This window comes from Nyctereutes procyonoides, unplaced genomic scaffold (assembly GCF_905146905.1).
Source record: "Nyctereutes procyonoides isolate TBG_1078 unplaced genomic scaffold, NYPRO_anot_genome, whole genome shotgun sequence".
Taxonomy (NCBI): domain Eukaryota; kingdom Metazoa; phylum Chordata; class Mammalia; order Carnivora; family Canidae; genus Nyctereutes; species Nyctereutes procyonoides.
The window spans coordinates 2,152,608-2,173,288 of NW_026575162.1; the positions used below are offsets into that span (position 1 = coordinate 2,152,608).

At 32.9% G+C, this 20,681-nt stretch overlaps 1 protein-coding gene across 1 annotated transcript in view; it reads left to right on the forward strand.

Moving 5' to 3' along the window:
• The window catches only part of PHF14 (PHD finger protein 14), a 217,288-nt gene that overhangs the window by 153,392 nt on the left and 43,215 nt on the right, over positions 1–20,681 (forward strand). Inside the window, exon 17 of the mRNA XM_055314889.1 lies at positions 2,257–2,374. Within this exon, the coding sequence (XP_055170864.1) occupies positions 2,257–2,374 (118 nt within the window). The remainder of the gene's footprint in view (positions 1–2,256; positions 2,375–20,681) is intronic.

The window sequence follows — 20,681 nt, forward strand, 5'->3', positions numbered from 1 at the left end:
TCTGAACTCTAAGGAACATTGCCCCAAAACCTGAAGTAAAGCCAAAAAAAGACTAATTAGTTAACCAAAATTGAGTCCATGTACTTAATGCAGTAGAAGTTCTCATTTTCATATCTTTTAACTGTCTGTTGCACAATTTTCCTGAGGTTAAAGATGTGTTTCCTAAATCCACAACTAATTATTATTAGGGAAATGCTTAGACAAAGTCACAATATGAGAAAGCAGTAGCCAACACTTTTCAAGAAAGTGAGAACCCTGAAAACCTATAATATTTGAATATGAGAGTTCAAACAGAATAGCGGATGGATGGATAGTACTCCAAATCACAAAAGCCTGGCACGCTGTTATATATGCGTAGCAGCATGTGTTACTTGTATTCATGACCCAGAGATGACAAAATAAACTATACTTAATGTATTTTCTTGATGAAGCAAAAATGTGATTCTTTTTAATTTCCCATCAAAGATGATTAAAATACTAGTTTTCATGCTTGACAGAATATGCACTCAGCTATCTACAATCTCAACCTTCTCATAAATTCGGAAGTGCTCATGTTCTGAAGGTTCCTGTAACTATATGTAATGTAATTGAAGTTTTAACTATTGAAAGGTAAATAAGGTGAATTGACAAGAAAGAACATAAAATCGTGTGGGCTTGCCATTTAGTCTCTTTATGTTGCATTTGATATTAGCTATATATTATTTTTTCTTAATGACAGAACAACATATATTTGAATATTTTGACTGCTTCTAAATGTACTTTGGTTTATTTAGATAATTGGCATAGTAAACAAAGTGTTGTTATTCCTATTTGATTTTATGTTTCATGTAGCTGAATTATCATGGCAGACAGTTTTTTTCAAGTCCCTGTCTTGACTCTAAAAAATGGTTTTTGGAAAAGTACCTATGTTTATTTGGTTCTTAAGAAGATAGTTATAGAGGAAGAAATGCATAAACTTATGACATACTGTGTTTTAACCTTCTTTATAACTTGCTGAGTTGGTAACTTTCTGAAATTCTTGATTTCCAAAATGAGTCTTTGGGCAATTGGATTTTGTAGCATGATTTGAGATTTTTTACATAAATGTAGATTTACAGTCACCTGTATTGTGATGGTTTTTGAAAATCAATTGTTTTTGTTTGTATGTTTATAACAATAGTTCCTTCTCTCTTTTTTCTAATAAAGGTTACTGAATAGTAATTTTGCATTTTATTCAAATATATGTATTATGAACTTTTTCCTCTTAGTTTCATAGTTGTAGATTTCTCAATGTTTTAATGTATAAATCAGTAGGAGAAACCATATATAAAGAGAATCTGACAGATTGAAGAAAAATATTTAATTTAAATGAGCACAAAGAAAATAAGCATATAATCCTTTCTGTAAGATGTATACATCTTTGTTATTTGTTGTTAAATGTTGGTCTTGTTATTCCAACTGATGCAAATTTTTTTTACATAACAATGAAATAATGCAGATCTTTCTTCATTGTCAGCAGGATGAGATTGTCTGAAACGAAGAATAGGTATGATAGTTTTCTTAGATTTTGTACATTGTAGGTGGCAAAGACATTATAAAAATATTTGTTAATAAGCTTTAAGGTGTCCTAGGAGGTACTTTGAAAAAACAAATGCACTGAGAGAAAGTGACAGGTAAATTTTTAGTATATTTATACTTGAGAAAATAATACTGAATTTTTAGGATGGTTTTTATTTGCTAGATTGTGTTAGCATGCTGTAAACATAGAAAGTATATTTACAATCTACCTTAATGTGGAGAAAGATGATAAGGTATAAATTGTATAGGATTGATTATAGCTTAAATTTTTTTAAGTAACCACAATGTACTAGATTGACTTCATAATCTAGAGTTATGTGTATCTTATATTAAATGTTTTTAAACGAATGGGTAAATGATTAGTTCTTGAAGTTCAAAACTGAAATTGTTGTGCTTACTAGTTTTGAACACGTTTGGCTATACACATACATTCATTCGTATGCTCTTAACATTTCTACTATCAAAGTATTCTGAATGATATTTACTTTGTTAATTTTGTTGTATTTTGTTTTTTCCTAAAACATTTATTTCAGGTTTAGATTATCTTTGTCATAGACATTAATTTAATAATTTTACAAACTAAGCATAGAATTGTGTTGAACTATGTAGTAGTTTGCCATTTGTCTTTGAAAAAGATAGGGTGTTGTTTTTTTTTTTTTTACATTATTTAGATAAACCATAAATCTGTTTACCCTGCAGGTGTGATGAATGCAGACTGTGCTACCATTTTGGCTGTTTGGATCCCCCTTTGAAAAAGTCTCCTAAACAAACTGGCTATGGTTGGATATGTCAGGAGTGCGATTCTTCATCTTCTAAGGTAAGGAGAAAAAAAGGTCCATAAGAGAAAGTTTCACTTGATTTTGATAGCCATATCATACATCATCTTCCTAACTTTAAAGAGAATTAGCATTATGAATGACATTTTAGTTTAATGTACTTCAAGAATATTTGCCATTGTGATTTCTATTGTCCTTAAAATAAGGGATAAACAGCTCTACTAAATTATTTATAAATTTCTTCTGAAGTATTTTAGCATTTTTGTGTATTTTCTGTGTTACTGTAACTTATAAATAGTGCCAAAGAAGTCACCTGTGCTAATTTACCACACCTAGGGATGGCAGGGAAATTCTGCCTTGGGTCATAAGAAATTTGTTTTGACAAATGTATGGTAACATATATAAATGTGAATCAACAGAATCACCAATTAAATCCAGTTTTATTTTGTAGATGACTCATTAAGTATTTTGTAAATGTTTTATAAAATCTGTTCTTTGAGATCTAAGTGAAATAAGTCAGAGAAAGACAAATACCGTGATTTCACTTAACGAAACAGAACATGAATATAGTAGGGAATCAAAAAGGTCTGTTCTTTGAAAAACTAGTTTTTATATTCCAAAATTTATTTTTAATATTTATTTAGCTAAGTAAAAAGGATAATAAAGCTTAATATTTTATCCCCAAAAGTTAGTGAAATTATATCTTTTGAATAGCAATATTATAACCTTAAATTATGGTAACCTGCAGTTTAAAATTATTGTTTCTTTAAAGTGTGTGACTAGTTAGACTCCTGATACTTCGACTCATTTGACAAAAATATTGAATGTATTTGAACTAAGACCTTCTGGTCAGCTGTAGGTTAATCAAATTGTTCTGCCTTAAAAAGACAATGGAAATCAGCTATTTATTGCAATATAAACATGAAGCCATCTTTCTAAAATGCTACTTAAATGCATCTGTCTGTCCTAGAGTTATTTAAAATTGATATTAAATTCCTTTCTGCTTGTGGAATCCTGTGTGTTTGTGTGTGTGTGTGTGTGGTATACATAGCAGGGTTTTTTGGCCAAATTGTTGCCTTTAGATTGAGTCTGATTTTGAATGTTCAAGAACTTCAATAATGGCCAAGGAGAAAGGTATGTAGATTGAGACTAATAATTCAGTAATGAATGATCCATTTTTAATTTGAGATCCTCCAAAGGATAGATATCCACTGTTTTCAGAACATACCAAAATCATGAGTAACCCCAAAGGCACAATGGATGTCTGTATAAATGTTTGCAGTTTTATCTTTTAATAAAATACAAGCTCTAGTAAAAAGAAACCAAAACCAAAAAAAAGAAAAGAAAAAAAATATATTTTTTAAGTTAAAATGATTTGTTCCAGGTTACCACAAAGGCCATCTGTAAAAATTTATTTATGAAAAACTGCATAAAACATTTGGTTATAGAAAAACTAAAGCATTTTTTAAATAACGAACTTTATTAAGGATTTTACATATTTGTGTAATTATTATTAAAATAGAATATACTATGTATTTTATTTAATAACCAAGCATTTTTGTCCAAATTTTAAACTATACGATATCAAGAATTATTTTTCAGGCATTTTATTACAACGCAGATTTAAGAGGGAGCATATTGAATAGCAAAAGTTTTACTGCATAATTTAAAAAATGCTTTACAGAAATTATATTTTATTTTTTGTTTTTTTTAGAAATTATATTTTAAAAATAAAAAAAATAGTGGTTGTACTATAGATTTTAGAGAGTTGTCTTATGGGACTCTTTGTGATATGATTTTTATAATACATTTTTTGGGGGGAGTTTCCTTCTACCCTCAACAAGCAAATTATGAAAGCATCTTTTGGGCAGCCCCAGTGGCTCAGCAGTTTGGTGCCGCCTTCGGCCTGGGGTGTGATCCTGGAGACCCAGGATCGAGTCCCACGACGGGCTCCCTGCATGGAGCCTGCTTCTCCCTCTGCCTGTGTCTCTGCCTCTCTCTCTCTCTTTCTCTCTCAATGTGTGTCTGTCATGAATAAATAAAATCTTTAAAAAAAAAAAAAAAGGAAAGCATTTTTAAAGGATCTATTGCCCTTTATAAGTACACCTTTTTGCATACATTCTCTTGAAAAGGTTCTGTACTGTGTAAATGTGTAGCACTGTATTCAGTGCCTAAAGAATGGCTTTACGGTATATAGTAATTTAGTGAATGAATCGTGAAAATGAAAGTGAGCCTATTTCGTTTTCAGGATGGGAGTATATCTTATTTTATAATGCACTAGGATGCCAGTAGCCATTGAGAAGGATAAGATATTTTTATTTTTGTTTTTCCTTCTTTATGAGACTGTAGGTCTTTGGACTCTGATGGTAATCCATTAGGAAGGCACATTGTTAGAAAACTTACATTGTATTTCCTGTGTTCTCACCTCTTATTGAATACTAGATATAAACAAACAACATGGTCAAAATTTCATCCAATATGGTATCTAATCTTTGGAATGTCACAGCATTTTACTGTAAGTTTTATAGCAATGATGTGGATTTGTATTTTTTATCCTTACTAACATGACTATTATATACTGAAACTTTTTTCTAATAAATAATATTTAATATAATAGTTAGATTGGAAACTTAATTTATTCCTGAGAAAATTGTGTTGCATCCATTGTTTTGTTCACTTTGGAAAACTTCATTCTTGACTAGCAGGTAGTAGATTTCTGTTTGCATTTTCCTTTGAAAGACGTTTGCCAATCTGGGTCCCAACAAGAAAGCATGGATAGATAACATCATGCTTTATAATTCAGTGAATTGCTGCAGAAGCTGTTTCAAATTAAGAAATCAGTATACTATTAACATCTGAGTCAAAATTAGTATAGTCTTCAGGCCTAAGAGAAACCCACAATGGAAGTTAATATACTTTGTCCTTTATTTTCCTCTGTTAGATTTGGTGAAGTGTTATTTGTTAGATAATACTTGGGTATGTTTGCCATGTTCATGTATTTTAATGATATAAAAAGTAAGATAGAACTAGTTATTGCCAGGAGAAAGGAAGTGATTAAATTGCTAATAAATTTAGGTGCAGGGAAGTGAATGTATAAAATTGTGATAGCCATAAAATATATATCCAACTTCCCTTTTCTGTGGTAGTCAGGATTATTAAGTCTAAGAAGTCTTAACTTTTATTATGAAAATTCAATTCCCAAATAAATTGTTTTGCTTAGAATTTTAGATAAATACAAGAGGAAGACATATAGCTGAACATGTGTTTGAAAATGCATTGCACTTTAAATATTATTATGAAAATTCAATTCCCAAATAAATTGTTTTGCTTAGAATTTTAGATAAATACAAGAGGAAGGCATATAGCTGAACATGTGTTTGAAAATACATTGCACTTTAAATATTAGTTTAACTGTTATCATTGTCTCCAGATTTTGTGTAGCAAGTAGAGGAAAGTAAAATATTGCCACGTATATTCTCAGTAGCATAATATATTTATATATGTTTTTGTTTTCAAGTAATAGGTTTACTGCTGTGGGCTTTATGACGGTGAAAATCTCTGTCACAAATCCTGCTTTTTACTTTTATGGAAATTCCACTAAAGTAGAAGATTCATAATATCATAATCCATAATTTTAAGTTTTAAACATGATAAAATATACCTAAGTGTAGTTTTAATACTGATTTAATAATAATATACCTAAAAGTAAGATAATTTTTTAAAACTGAGAAATAATTTGCATATAACATTAGTCTGGGGTATGATAACATCACCATTCAATATTTGTATATAGAATGACTTTTTATTCTACCTAAATCCATGAAGTATGGCATAGGACTTTCTCTGCCTTATCAACTCATTATAAACCTAGTTAGTTCACTTTAGGTTTCATGGAAAATGACTGCATGGATACAGTCCATGCATATCATGGATACATGCATATACATACATGTACTTGTGCATACATGGAAACACAGATTTATACACATACAAACATATGGAAACACACATGCACAAAACTTACCATCTCCCCTAAGCTATGCTTCAAAGACATTTGACTAAGGCAGCAACTCTTCAGTCAATATATTATGTTTATGTTCAGTTAGTTCATTGCTACCCATCACCATGCATTAGTGTTTTTTTTTTCTGTTCTTTACTATGTTAATAGTATTGTTAATGAATGCTACATGCCTGGAAAAGTAATGCATTTTATTCTTAATCCTCCTCTCCACCTATCCCTTATTTTTTTCTTCCCTCTCTATTCCATCTGTTCACCCAAGCCAAATACCTGGTCCTTTTTTAAGTTTTTCCAATCCTTGTGCCATACAGAAAATCACTTCCTGAGTCCTGTAAAAAGTTATCTTCCTTAAATATTTCTCCAGTGTACTCTTGGTCTCTCCTTACTTTCATGACCTTGCCACTTTTAAAGATTACAGGGCAGTTATTTTGTAGAATATCTCACTTTGCACTTTTAATCTTTTCTTATAGATTCATTTTATGCATCTGTGATAAGAATGCCACAGATGCAATGCAGTATGCATTCTCTCAGATGACACATGATTTCAGTGTGGACCACATATGGTGACAATAACTTTAATCATTTGACAAGTTTTCTGCAAGTCTTCTCCATTCTCCTCACCTTTCTAATTATTTAATTTGTGGGGAAGAACCTTGAGACTATGCAAATATCCTATTTTTGATCTTCTGTTTTAATCAGTGGATTATATTGGTTATTACCATTTGTTTTGATATTCAGATTGTCCCAGATTTGGCTTCTGACACTTCATCCTGGCATGTATGATCTTTTGACATGATCCCAGCATCTTTAACTAATTCCTTACTAACGATGTTCCAGGGTCAACTATACTTTCCTTTTCCCTATTCTTGGAACCAGCCATTTCTTCTAGAAGCTCCAGTTCCTTTCAGTGGAGAATGATATTTAGACACCACAGTGTGGGTACTAGATGTGCTCATTGTTGCTGCACTGTTCCTTCTGGGTCTTCACAGTAGAGTCAAGGATTAGATGTATGTAGGTATACATACACATTTACATCTATATTTCTGTCTTTATAAACATTGGAAACCATTCCAGTTTTCTCCCTTTCTGTATTGTAACTCCCTAACAGAAAACTGGCTCCTATTCTTCTTCTTCTTCCTTCTTCCTTCTTCCTTCTTTCTTCTTCTTCTTCTTCTTCTTCTTCTTCTTCTTCTTCTTCTTCTTCTTCTTCTTTCTTCCTTCTTCTTCTTCTTTCTTCCTTCTTCTTCTTCTTTCTTCCTTCTTCTTCTTCCTTCTTCTCCTCCTCCTCCTTCTCCTCCTTCCTTCCTTCCTCCTTCCTTTTTCTTCTTCCTTTTCTTCTTCTTCTTTCTTTCTTCTTTCTTTCTTTCTTTCTTTCTTTCTTTCTTTCTTTTTTTTTTTTAGATTTTATTTATTTGAAAGAGGGAGGGCGCAGAGGGAGCTGACATAGGGCTTGATCTTACGACCCTAATATATGACCTGAACTGAAATCAAGAGTTGGATGCTTAAGCAAAGTGCCCCCCCCTTCTTAAATATTCTTATATGATTAGTCCCCTGATACAAAACTAATCTCTGTCACTGTCGACCCCACCCCACTTGGAGACCTATTTTGCTTACTCTGTAGTCTCATTAGAGTTTTTAGACTGGATGGCTCAGGAGGAAGTGAGAGAGGGAAAGAGGGTGGAGATTTGTATCTTTTACAAGCTTCCTGAATTATTTTAATGAGCAGTCAAGAATAAGAACTTTTAAGACTTTAAAAATTAATTTTCAGAACTTTAAAATAAATATACACAATGCCTATAACCCAAGTGAAATGTCAACAGACTACTTTAAAATTATGTTGTATACTTACATATAATATACAAAGTAGACTAAATAATGTTTTTTTTAAAAATATAGGGCACAGTTCACTATTCAGTCTCTTCCTAGAGTCTATTTGATGCAGATTTCAACAACTTCTGTCTGCCAAAACATCCAAAATGAAGATAATTTATTTTGACATGGTTAAATGAACCTGCATATTTTTTAAAGTGCTTCATCAAAGTCATATATATTTACAAACGCCAGTGAGAATTTAAATGTATATCACATATTTTACAGTGACTATGCCAGTTTTAGCTTAGATGTATGTAGGTATACATACACATTTGCATCTATATTTCTGCCTTTGTAAACTTTGGAAACCATTCCAGTTTTCTCCCTTTCTGTATTTGTAACTCCCTGACAGAAAACTGGCTCCTATTATTCTTTTTTTTTTTTCTTTAAGATTTTATTTATTTGAAAGAGGGAGCTCAGAGAGGCAGCTGACACAGGGCTTGATCTTATGATCTTTAGCTTGATTTTAGCTTTTCATCCTTATTTACGCCCTATTCAGTGAAAAGCTGTAGAGTATACATGACAGGTATGCAGACTACTACAGGATGAACTGTCTTAGCATGAAGACCTCCATTTGGTTCATTCTTATTTGCTCTGTCTAGTATATACTCTTATTTTTTAAGATTTTATTTATTTATTCATGAGAGAGACAGAGAGGCTCCTGCCTGGAGCCCAGTGCGTGACTCAATCCCAGTACCCCAGGATCACGCCCTGAGCCAAAGGCAGATGCTCAACCACTGAGCCACCTAGGTGTCCCCTAGTTTACTACTCTTTTTGAGCAGTAATAAGTTGAATTCATATGCACAGAAATGTCATCTAAATCCCTATGTAAGATTTTCTGGAACTACAAATGAAATACATACCTGCTGAGGTAAGTGGTACTTTTTGATAATCATTTGTATTAGAAATCCCTGGATAGGGAAAGTAGGATTTTTTTTTTAACCTTTATTTTCTAATTTTCTGCACTAGGCAACTAGAATTCTAAAACTGATATACCTGAATAAAAACTACATATATAAATATTTATTTTCAAATAAAACATTGTGAATTTTGCCCCTTTAAGAATTGAACAAAATAGTCTCTTCAAGGAGTATCTTGCTGAAATACATTAAACAAGCACATTTAATTAAACCTGGTATTATTGGAAATTCAATGTCTGAATTTTTTATATGATAAAAATTTATGAAAAATATAAAATTAAGGGGTGCCTGGTTGGCTCAGTTGGTGGAACTTGTGACTCTTCATCTCAGGAGTGTGAGTTAGACCCCCATGTTGGGTATAGAGATTACTTAAAATCCTTATTAAAAAATAATAAAAAATAAAATTGTAATGAACTATACTTTAAAGCTCTTTTAAATTTGAAGTATATAATTGACCCATAAGAAAAAGGATTTTTAAAATATTTTAACTTCATTTGACCTCTGGGATTTTATCTGACATTAGGTTAAATTTTAAAGTTCTAGATTTAGCATGGTTGGCCAAGAAGTCATTTTCAAGTAAAAATTGTACCACTTAATTATCTTAATTTAGTATTCTTCTAGCATTTATGTAACTAGCATTAAAGCTTACAACAGTGTGCTTAGCAAGTTTTACTGAGTTTTGATTTAGCTTTTTCTGATACACTTAATGTAAAAGTCTGCAGAAAAGTTGTTTATACACTATCTTACAGTAGAATACCATAGATAAAACTGTGGCAGTTTGTAGACTTAGTAAAAATCTGAGAATTAAAACTGGCATGGTTATCCTTGATGATAGCTGTAGTTATATATTTAAACTTTAGATTTCCTCTTTGTTAGTATATGGAATAAAGCCCACAGTCTTCCAGTCAATCTTCTACTTAATAACTAGATTAAGTCCAGGCAATTGCCAGATACCTCTAGCATTTCCTGTGGTAGGCAAAATTGTTTGTATAAATGTCTTATTTAAGCTCTTAGTTTCTGAGTGTTGTAATTTGAGACTAGTAACAATGATTTGTGAATTCAATAAGAAGTAATAGTCATTAACAATTCCACTAATTATAGTTGGTACTGTGTTTTTTTTAGTGTATTTTTTTTAAAACTAAGCATTTATGTACTGAAATGAACTTATTATTTGTCATTATTGCTTGCTCAGAGGTTCTTTACTTGATTGTCCTAGACATTTTCTGAAACCTGTTCCAGGCATTATTTTTATCAGGTAACAATTTTGAGCTAAACAAGGGACTGTTTATGGTTATCTTTACAATAGAACTGGGCTCTTTACTGATCTGTTTAGTTCTGTAACTTAAGGTAATTTTCATGGGGATTATATGATACATGTTAAGCATATTGGTATACTTTGTTATGTCATGGTTAGGTATTCCTTAAGAATTTTTCTGCAAATTTGGTTTCTGTCCTCCAGGTAAAGTTTGTCAGTGTTTATGACATACATTTGTATATATTTCAACACCATATCCACAGAAAGAAAATGAGTGGAACCTCTAATATTAGACAAAATTTTTTTATGTTAATTTGAAAAATTGAAAAACTAAATCACTATTTAAGTTATGCTTACTACAAACTGGAAAAACTAAGCTATTTAGACGGCATGTGGGCCTTTGCGTAACATGCTGTGGATACCATATGTGATAAGAAACTAACTCATAACTGAGAGATATTAATCAAAGTACAGTAGGGTGCTATACATGGGCAAGCCTTTCAGAACTCACCAACTTTATACTATTCTTCAGTTTTTAAATAATTTTTAAAATATATATACTTATATTATGTTGGTAGAAAAAGCCACCTACTAAAAATCTGGTAGTTAGGCTGAAGGATTTTCATTACAGATTTTAAAAAGTTAGTAAGAGGGATCCCTGGCTGGCGCAGTGGTTTAGCGCCTGCCTTTGGCCCAGGGCGTGATCCTGGAGACCCGGGATCGAATCCCACGTTGGGCTCCCGGTGCATGGAGCCTGCTTCTCCCTCTGCCTATGTCTCTGCCTCACTCTCTCTCTCTCTCTGTGTGACTATCATAAATAAATAAATAACAATAGATAGATAGATAGATAGATAGATAGATAGATAGATAGATAAAAATAAAAAGTTAATAAGAATATTTTTACCTATTAACCCAGCATTATTGAATTTGTATTGTATAATATATTAATATAAGAATTCAGAAGTAGGGTAGAATACATTAATTATGTAAACTTGTTATTCCAGTATTTGTATGTAATATGAGGGTGAGAGACCTTTTTTGTTGTAAAGAGATGGTCCTAGTTGAAATAGGCTAGCTCAATCTCCGAGTTGTGGAACTAACCTAAATAATAGGAAAAGCTTAACTCCAGGCTTCAAAAAACAGAGTGAAATTTCATATGTTCTATATGCAGATAGCTTATTCCTTCTAATAAACATTTATTTTAACTACGTTATCATTGTGTGGAATTATTTATTGGTTAAAAAATTATCCTTCTAAACCTATACATTGTGGTTTCAGAAGTACTGTTTATCTACAACTAAGACTTCTAAGCTAAGAAAATTCAAAGAATGAACTCTGAAAGTTAATGGAATTGAGTTCTGAAATCAAACATACTTAAGTCTTCTAATCTTGATGTTCTGATAGAATCCTTATCAAGATTGATAAAATATTGTAGATTAGGGGGCTGGGACATAGCCGAAGTGTGTTACACCATGTTACTTGCATTTTAACATTTTTTGACATTTCTGAAATTAGGGTGTGTGTCTGTAAGCAGTTTGTATTTTTAAGTCATAACACTTTTTTTTCTTCATAAATTTAATGGCAATTTTTTGAGTTTCTTATAATATGAGGCATTGTTGAGTAAAAAACAATAAAATACAGAGAAAGTCAAAGTATGTAATGCAGTGTAGAATAAAGAGCTTTATGAGCTTTGAAAAGAAACGGACTGGGTCCAGATATTAACTTTATGATGCTTGTGACCTTTAGCAAGTTGCTTCAGTTCAGTGAGCTTCGGGTTGCTTATTTGTGAAAGGTTTAATGGCAATACTTGGACTAATAGAGATACTCAGTAAATGATATCTCTTCTTATTCTTAAAAATACACAATCATTTTAGTTACAGGGAGAAAAGTTCAGAGCTAGTGCTAATGTTCTGCTTTTCAAATGTAAGAAATGTTTTGAAAGCTAATCTAAAGAGCAATTTTTTTTTGTCTTCATGTACCAAGAAAAAATCTTTTCTTGCCTCCTTCAGAGTATTATGCTAAACAGAATAACATCATCTCTAACATTTCCATTCACAAAAAAGCCCATTTGTTCTAATTTCTTTCTAGAGTTACTGTCATATTTAAACTGGTTCTACCAACTATTGAATAATAATTTAAAAAAAAGATGTAACTGGTATGGGCATAAAAAGAAACCTGCCCTTAGCTAAAGACAGATTTTGTTAATGGGTCTAAGAAATACTCAAGAAATTTCCCATAGACTGGAGGGGTATTATTGTCAAGGTCATGAAAACTATAAACCTGAAACTGAAATGAAAATAGAAAGTAAATAAAATGAAATTAAAAATTAACAAACCATTGAAGACAGGTGTAAGATAATTTATGAGTCTATTTTGTCAAAGTATATACAGTTTTCGATAATAAAAGATTTCATTAATCCTAATGAATGCCCTATAGAGAACAGGCATATATACCAGCAGCACATGCTTTTACCATTTAAATATTTGAAAACTCCTATGGATGAATATGTGGAAGGTTCTGGACTAGACTTTCACACTCCTTATGAAATCTGGAAATTAAGGTTATTAACTTTTAGGGCATCCTGTGTAAAAATATTTAGAATTTCATAACATGTGCCTTCAGTATGTCTTTTTTTTAAGATTTTATTTATTTGAGAGAGAGAGTGCATGGACATGTGTGAGGAGGGGCAGAGGGAGAGGGGGAGGGAGAATCTCAAGCAGACTCTGCCCTGAGCATGGAGCATGGTGTGGTACTTGATTCCACAACCTTGAGACTATGACCTGAGCGAAATCAGAAGTCAAGCTCTTAACCAACTAAGCCACCCAAGTGCCCCTCAATATATCTTACGGCATTTAGGCCATGTGAAAGCCTCATTCTTAAGTAAGGAAATTTATACTCATTCTCAGATGCTACTAATGTCTTTCTTTTGGAAAAGTAGATTTCAACATGTGCTTTACATATATGACTTAAAGGATAGAGATTTATAAATTCTTCGAAGCCCTATCTTTACACCCCACATTTCTTCTTTAAGCATATAAATTTAAGCATATAAATTTCTCTGTTACCTTCATGTTACCTTAAAAAATAGCTCTATCTGGGAATATCAGATATATAGCTTTTAACTTATTTTCCATTGATAGAATGCTAAGTAAGACTGTGGTCCACACTATCTTCCTATGGCCCCAGCTTAGTCCAGTCCTGCTACATATTGAATTAAGAGCTTCAGTTCTTATTTGACAGCATCCCAGAACTACCTGTAACTAACTTTAATAGGTTAAGTGAACATCACTTTATTCCTTCATGTGCTTTGTCAAAAGTTTTTTTCAGTCTTCTGATTTACATCATAACTTGACATATTTATCACTTGACAGTCCACATAGGCAAAATGCCAGTGATTTTTCCCCAAAGCCTACAAACCACCTGCACCAGGGTCTTCTAAAGTACTATTAAATATGCAGTTTGGAAGGCCCCATACAGACCCACTAAATCAGTATTTCTGGAATAGTGCTCAAGAATCCGCATTTTTATAAGCACCACAAGTGATCATTAAAGCTTAAGAACCACTGCTTTTGACCCTAATTTCTTTTAAATTCCCTACATAGTTTGGTCTCTACTTCAAGTACTCATTATACGTACAGACTTTACTGTTCTATAAATGGACTTTTAGCCTCCCAGGCAGGTTCAAAGTAGATTTGATTTATGATACCTGATTCAGGTTCAGTACAGTAACATTCCTGGATTAATATACCATATTCCCTTTCTTATTTCTGAGTTCTGGAATTGCTCAGCCATATCTTAAGGATCTTCTCTGAGCTATAAATTTAGTATGCTCCCATGCAGAATCTTCCTCAGTTACTTTGCTTCATCTTTTTTCTACTTCTTTGCAGCAGCTGATACTGGTGGTAACTTTCCCCTTTTTACAAACTGTTCCCTTGCCTTTCAGTGAACTTACTTTGTCCTGGTTTTCTCCCTTCTTAGCAGACCATATATATCTTTGGTCTTTTGATAGGCTTCTTTGGCTTCTCTTAATACATAGTGTCTTACTTTGCAGTTGTCAGCATCCATACCTAAAGCTACAGGAAAACTTGGGATTTAGGATTTAATGATCCATCTAGTCTTTCTGATTTCATGTTCATCAAGAGAGACTTTCTGTCTTTTAAAAAATTATCCTTTAAAAAAATAAAATACTATCTTTTGCCTAATAATTAAGATATAATTTGGTGATAAATCCACCAAATTTTAGTTGGCCATTTGCACTATCTAGTAGTCTACTGAGGAAAACCTAAAAATTTTTATAGTAGCAACTTCTAAATAAGGAGGGAGGAGCAAGTGAGTTTTGGGTGAAGACAAAATGGTGTAATCACTTGGAATGCAGAATAAGTTCTGGTGATCTAATGAACAGCATGGTCATAATAGTTAATAATACTGTATTGCATACTTGAAAGTTGCTGACAAAGTAGATCTTAAAGTATTCTCATCACAAAAAAAGAGATGGTAATTATGTGACATGATGGATGTGTTAACACAATGGTGGTAATCATTTTGCGGTATATGTGTATTAGATCAACATGTTGCACACCTTAATACTTCCACAGTGTTATATGTCAATTAATCTCAATAAATTTGGTGAAAAAACTAAAAAAATTACCACAAAGTTTAAATAGTAATTTATCTAAGTAGGAGAATACTTATCAATTTGATCTCCAAGTGAAATATTGTTCTGGACATATGATTAAATATGCTGTAAATGAGGTGTCAGACTTTGAGTTTTGTTTAACTTTAGCACTAGAGAGTAATAATTCAAAATAGCAGTTTTTAATATAGTTTACATCCTTTATATAAAATCTTGCTTTAAAAAATCATATTCTTGTGTTTTTCTCTTAATTTTTTTCTTTTCTCTGACTCAGCTTTTCTGGAGAAACTTGGAATCAGAAAAGAAATTACATACATTGTGTTTTTGTAACAATTTCTTGTAAATATAATACATGGTCATTATAGAATATTAGGAAAAATTTAAAAAATATAAAGAAAAATATTTAAAATTACCTGCAGGGGCACCTGGGTGGCATAGTCTGTTAAGCAGCTGCCTTTGGTTCAGGTCATGATCTCAGGGTCTGGCGATTGAGCCCTGCATTGGGGTCCCTACTTAGCGGGAGGAGTCTGCTTCGCTCTTTCCTTCTGCCCCTCCCCTCAACTTGTGCATGCACTCTCTCTCTCTCTCTCTCTCTCTATCTCTCTCTCTCTCTCTCAAATAAACAAAATCTTTAAAATTACCTGCAATTATAGTACCTATAGGCATTACATTTATGCTCATGTTTCAGTAGTATATCCTACAATAACCTATTCTTTAAAAATTTCAATCATATTATACATTTTTAATTTTTTAAAATGTATCTGTGTATGTGGCCATTTTCCATGATGTTAGATACTTTTTTTCTAACCAGATTTGGTTTTTTTTTATAAGATTTCATTTATTTATTCATTAGAGACACAGAGAGAGAAGGGCAGAGACATAGGCAGAAGGAGAAGCAGGCTCCTCACAGAAAGCCTGATGAGGAACTCGATCTGGAACCCTAGGATCACACCTTGAGCTGAAGGCAGATGCTCAACCACTGAGCCACCCGGGCATCCCAAACCAGATTTTTAAGTACTGTACATTCCTTTGCACAAATACAGTCTTGGTGTAACTTCTGGGTCAGAAAAATGAACATCATTAAAATAAAGTAGAATTTTAGAAATAATAATAGGAGTTAACATTTATTGAGTAACTCTGTGCCTAGCATTATTTAAGCACTTAAAACATAATCTCAGGCTCCTGGGTAGCTCAGTCAGTTAAGCATCTGCCTTCTGTTCAGGTTATGATCCGTGAGTCCTGGGATCAAGTCCTGCATTGGCCTTTCTGTTCATCGGGGAGTCTGCTTCTCCCTCTGACCCTCCTACCCTTGTGCACTCACTCTCACTCACTCTCAAATAAATAAATAAAACCTTTTTTTTTTTTAAAAAAAAAAAAGCCCTTTATAATCTCTTTTAATCCTTACCACAGTTTTGAAGGTAGTTAACTGTTTTTATTTCCTTTGTGTGGGGGGAAAAAAGTGAGGTCCAGAGAAGGATTACACACCTAAGTGGTATAAGAGTGATTCAAACTTAGCTCTGCCTGATTTAGGAGCCTGTGTTTTAGAAACTTGCTTTCATATATTGAAATAGGTATTTTCTATTCTTTGTTGCATAAGATATTCAAGTTAGATTTTGTCCTAGCCACTTCAGATTTTCATAATGTAGAAACTCATAATTTTGTATTATAAACAAACACTGCTGGTATTAGGAAAAGGAAAAAATACCTTTACTGTTACGTGGGATCTGTTTTGGTGTTTCTAATGAATAGAGGAATGAATAAAACCTAGAGGTAATTCTTAAAACAAATAAATTAAAGATGGTCCTATTGTAAGGTGTAGAAGATAGACCATAACTTCTCAAGGCCCTGAGTCAAATATTTTCCCTCAGTCAAATATTCTATCTTAATGTTTGTCATTAATTGTGAAATTTGAAAACTGCACCATGAAAAGAAACTAAAAGCAGCCACATTTAGTTTCTTTGCAAAGATGGTTTAAGAATATTCTGATTTGTGCAGTGTCCGCCACTTTGTGTACAAATGGGAAGATTTTATATATTTTTTTAATACTAGCTTTCTTTTGCAGAAAAAATTCCTCTTACTCAAAAATAATACCTTATAAGTGGATCAAATCTAATTAAAATGCAGTTTAGATTCATTTGGATTAATTCTTTTGTTGATTTTTTTTTGTCAGCCAGAGTGCATGAAATCATCACCTAACCTATAATTTAAGTTAAAACCTGTCTCCCCATCGTTGGCAGATAAAGGATCCACATGTGCACGGTGCTGTTCTCCTATATTTCCCCAGTGACCCAGCACAGATATCTATGTTCTCTTATGATCTCAGGCTTCCACAAGTTTTTTTAGCTTTAATATATTGGTCTCTTTTTTTCCTCTGAACTGTATTCATATGTTGAATTTAAACTCTGGTCACCTAAGATGCAATTTATTTTAATGTTTTCTTTGAAGGTTTCTTAAAGGTTTATGCTGTAGTGTTATATCTTCATTGAAGTTAAGTTGGTTTTTTGTTAAATGTACCTTCAATAATGGCTACAAATGATTATCTGGTTCGCTGGCTTGAAAACTCTTTAAAGTATGCATATAGAGGTTACATTTTTTAAGAATCACTTTGAAAAGTTCAGGCTGCATCAGTGCATTTTTATCACTTCACTTTTGTATTCCTGAGGGACTGCACTATATTCTCGACTTTCAAAGACATTACATTATAGTACAGTATAAATTCTATTTCTAGAATCAGATTTCTAGATTTAGATTAGCAGATATTTGTAGATCCGTTTCCAAAGTACAAATAGGTAGCTCAAAGCAAGTCATGAATTTATGATATTTTAGCATTATTTCCTTATTTTAATGCAGCAGTTTCAACATATATCCCACGACAACAAAATTGCTTACTTAATAATTCAATATAAAATGTATTCTAGTATCCAGTCATTAAGTTTACTTATCACGTAGTTATTTTTCTGTGTTTCAAGTCATTTTAGAATTCTGAATGAAACATTTTCAGAAAACATTTTCCGCTTTTACAAGAAGGTGAACTGCTGTATAATTCAGACACTTGTCTACCTTTTCCCTGTGACATTTAGTGACAATGTGGAAGCTTTAACTTGTTTGCAGCACAATGACTATATTAAGTAAGTACTGTCTTATTCTCCATTTATTTTTGAGTGCTCCCAAGTCTACTACTCATGAATCTAATTTTTGCAGTGAGATAAACTTTCTTTCTTTATGATTTAGCTGTTCCATAATCACCCAGTTTTTTCCTTTCCTAGGTTTTTTACCATCCTCATTTTCCCCTAAGATGTAATGAATACTTTGTCTATTTGTAGTCCTCTATCCATAAAAACCTCTTTAATAGGGTCAAATATAGTTAGTTGCTTTTTAAATTAATATTATTATTGTTTACTCACCATAGCAATTTGGAAGAAAAATCCTGCAGTCTGAAATTGACACCTTTAAATAAAAACTATTCAAATTAATTTTAAATAAAGAGTATTAAAGACCATAGAAATGGTCTTATCTGTTCTCCATATTAAATGCTTTAAGGACTATCCAGATTTTTTGTAAAATACTAGTCTTGGGCAACCCGGGTGGCTCAGCGGTTTGGTGCCGCCTTTGGTCTAGGGCGTGATCCTGGAGACCTGGGATGGAGTCCCATGTCGGGCTCCCTGCATGGAGCCTGCTTCTCCCTCTGCCTGTGTCTCTGCCTCTCTCTCTGTGTGTGTCTCTCATGAATAAATACATAAAATCTTTAAAAAAAATACTAGTCTTTAATTTTTATTCAGATATAAATATGAATTTAAGACAATACAACAGAAAGCAACTTAATTCTTTTCAGTGCCTTTAAAACAAGCTGTGTTGGATCTTTTCTTCAGTGATTCTAGGATGTATTTCATGGCTCTTCTAGTCTCCTTAAGGTATTAATCCTCTTTTTTTTTTTTAATACATAAAATCCAATCTAGTTTCATGTCAAGGGTTCATTCTCTCAATCAATTCAAAGCTTCTCCTCTCCCCACCTCAGGCCTGCTTCAAACTGGAAAATCTATAGTTTGATGGGGGCCATACTGGACTTTGATTCTTTTTCCTGCTTTCTTTTGTGGGTTTTTGGTGATCTCTCATTGTTAAGGCTTGCCTACCTGCAGTTCATTTGATGTGAGAGAGAGATGGATGCCTTCCCCTGTGCATTACTTACAACTCATTTTTCAGAACTTAGACTCCCTTTTGTCTCCTCTTTGCTTGGCATCACCTCATTCCCACTAGGCTGTCCTCTTTGGCTAACTCCTTTTTTAGATAACCAGAATCTTGCTGTCTTTCATATCTCATTATTATTCCTGAGATAAGCACATACACTCACACCTCTGCCCTGAAAGCTCAGAAAAGGAGTCATTCCATCTGTGGCCCTGATTTTTTATTTCTCCACTGCTCCACCCTACAGCTAGACAGACATGCATCACCGTAGTCTCTGTGACCCTCAAACTCCTCAGGGCAAACTCTGAGTACCTTTCAGAAAATCCTTCTCATATAGGGACTCCCTTTAAACTTCCTCTTCTAAAGAAATCCTTGCTCTCTTGTCTCACCTTTGCTGTCTTCAGGTTTCTTTGATGAGTTTCCAGACCAATTTTTATGTGTGTGAGCCTTTGAAGTAAATATTTTCTGAAATATTTCATCAGTGCATATCTTTACAAAAATGAAATTTTAGACTGTTTATGATAAAGAAAATTCCACCCACCTCATGAATACTTTAATGTATGTCAAATGAATGCCCTGTCACTATGACTCAAATCATGATCTTTTTCTTAGTTTTTCTACTTCTTCAAATATGTTCTCATATAGTTTTCTCAACTTTTCAAGACCCCTAGACCCTAATCTTCCATCTGATTTTATCCTTCTCCCTTTATTACACTATTTTTTGGCATTTAATATTACACTTAAAATAAAGCATTGAAGCCCTCCATTATGATTCCCCTGCTTTCCTGGATCCATTGTGCTATTTCATCTTAACTGGTTTTTTTTTCTGGCCAGAAATAACTAGAGGAATTTATGGATTTAGGTTCATTTGTGAGCTCCTTATCAAATTTCTTATAGCAGCTATGTCAAATCTATGCCACATATCTCAGGTCTCAGTTTTATTTCTAGCACTCTCATTTTTCAAGATGACTCTTAACATGTCTCTTAACATCATTCCCATATCGCTATTGTATCTCCTCTCAACCCTAGAAATAATCCTTCATATTTTTCCTAATTCAACTTTTGTTACTTTCCTTACCTCAGTCTCTTATTTCCTGTCTCCAAAGGAAAGAAAAATGTTTACTTTTGTTCTTTATTTCCCAAATCACCTTTCTCTTCAGAATCTAGGTTTCTTTTCTCATTAAGCCATTCTACAAACTTCCAAATCAGTCTTTTTGAAAGATCATTTTTCACATCCTTCCCGATTAGAAAACTCCAGGAAGGAGTTCTCCATTGTCCATACTGTAGCACAGACCATCAGGGTTTCTTTTTAATTAATTAATTAATTAATTAATTAATTAATTTATGATAGTCACAGAGAGAGAGAGAGAGAGAGGCAGAGACACAGGCAGAGGGAGAAGCAGGCTCCATGCACCGGGAGCCCGATGTGGGATTCGATCCCGGGTCTCCAGGATCGCACCCCTAGGCC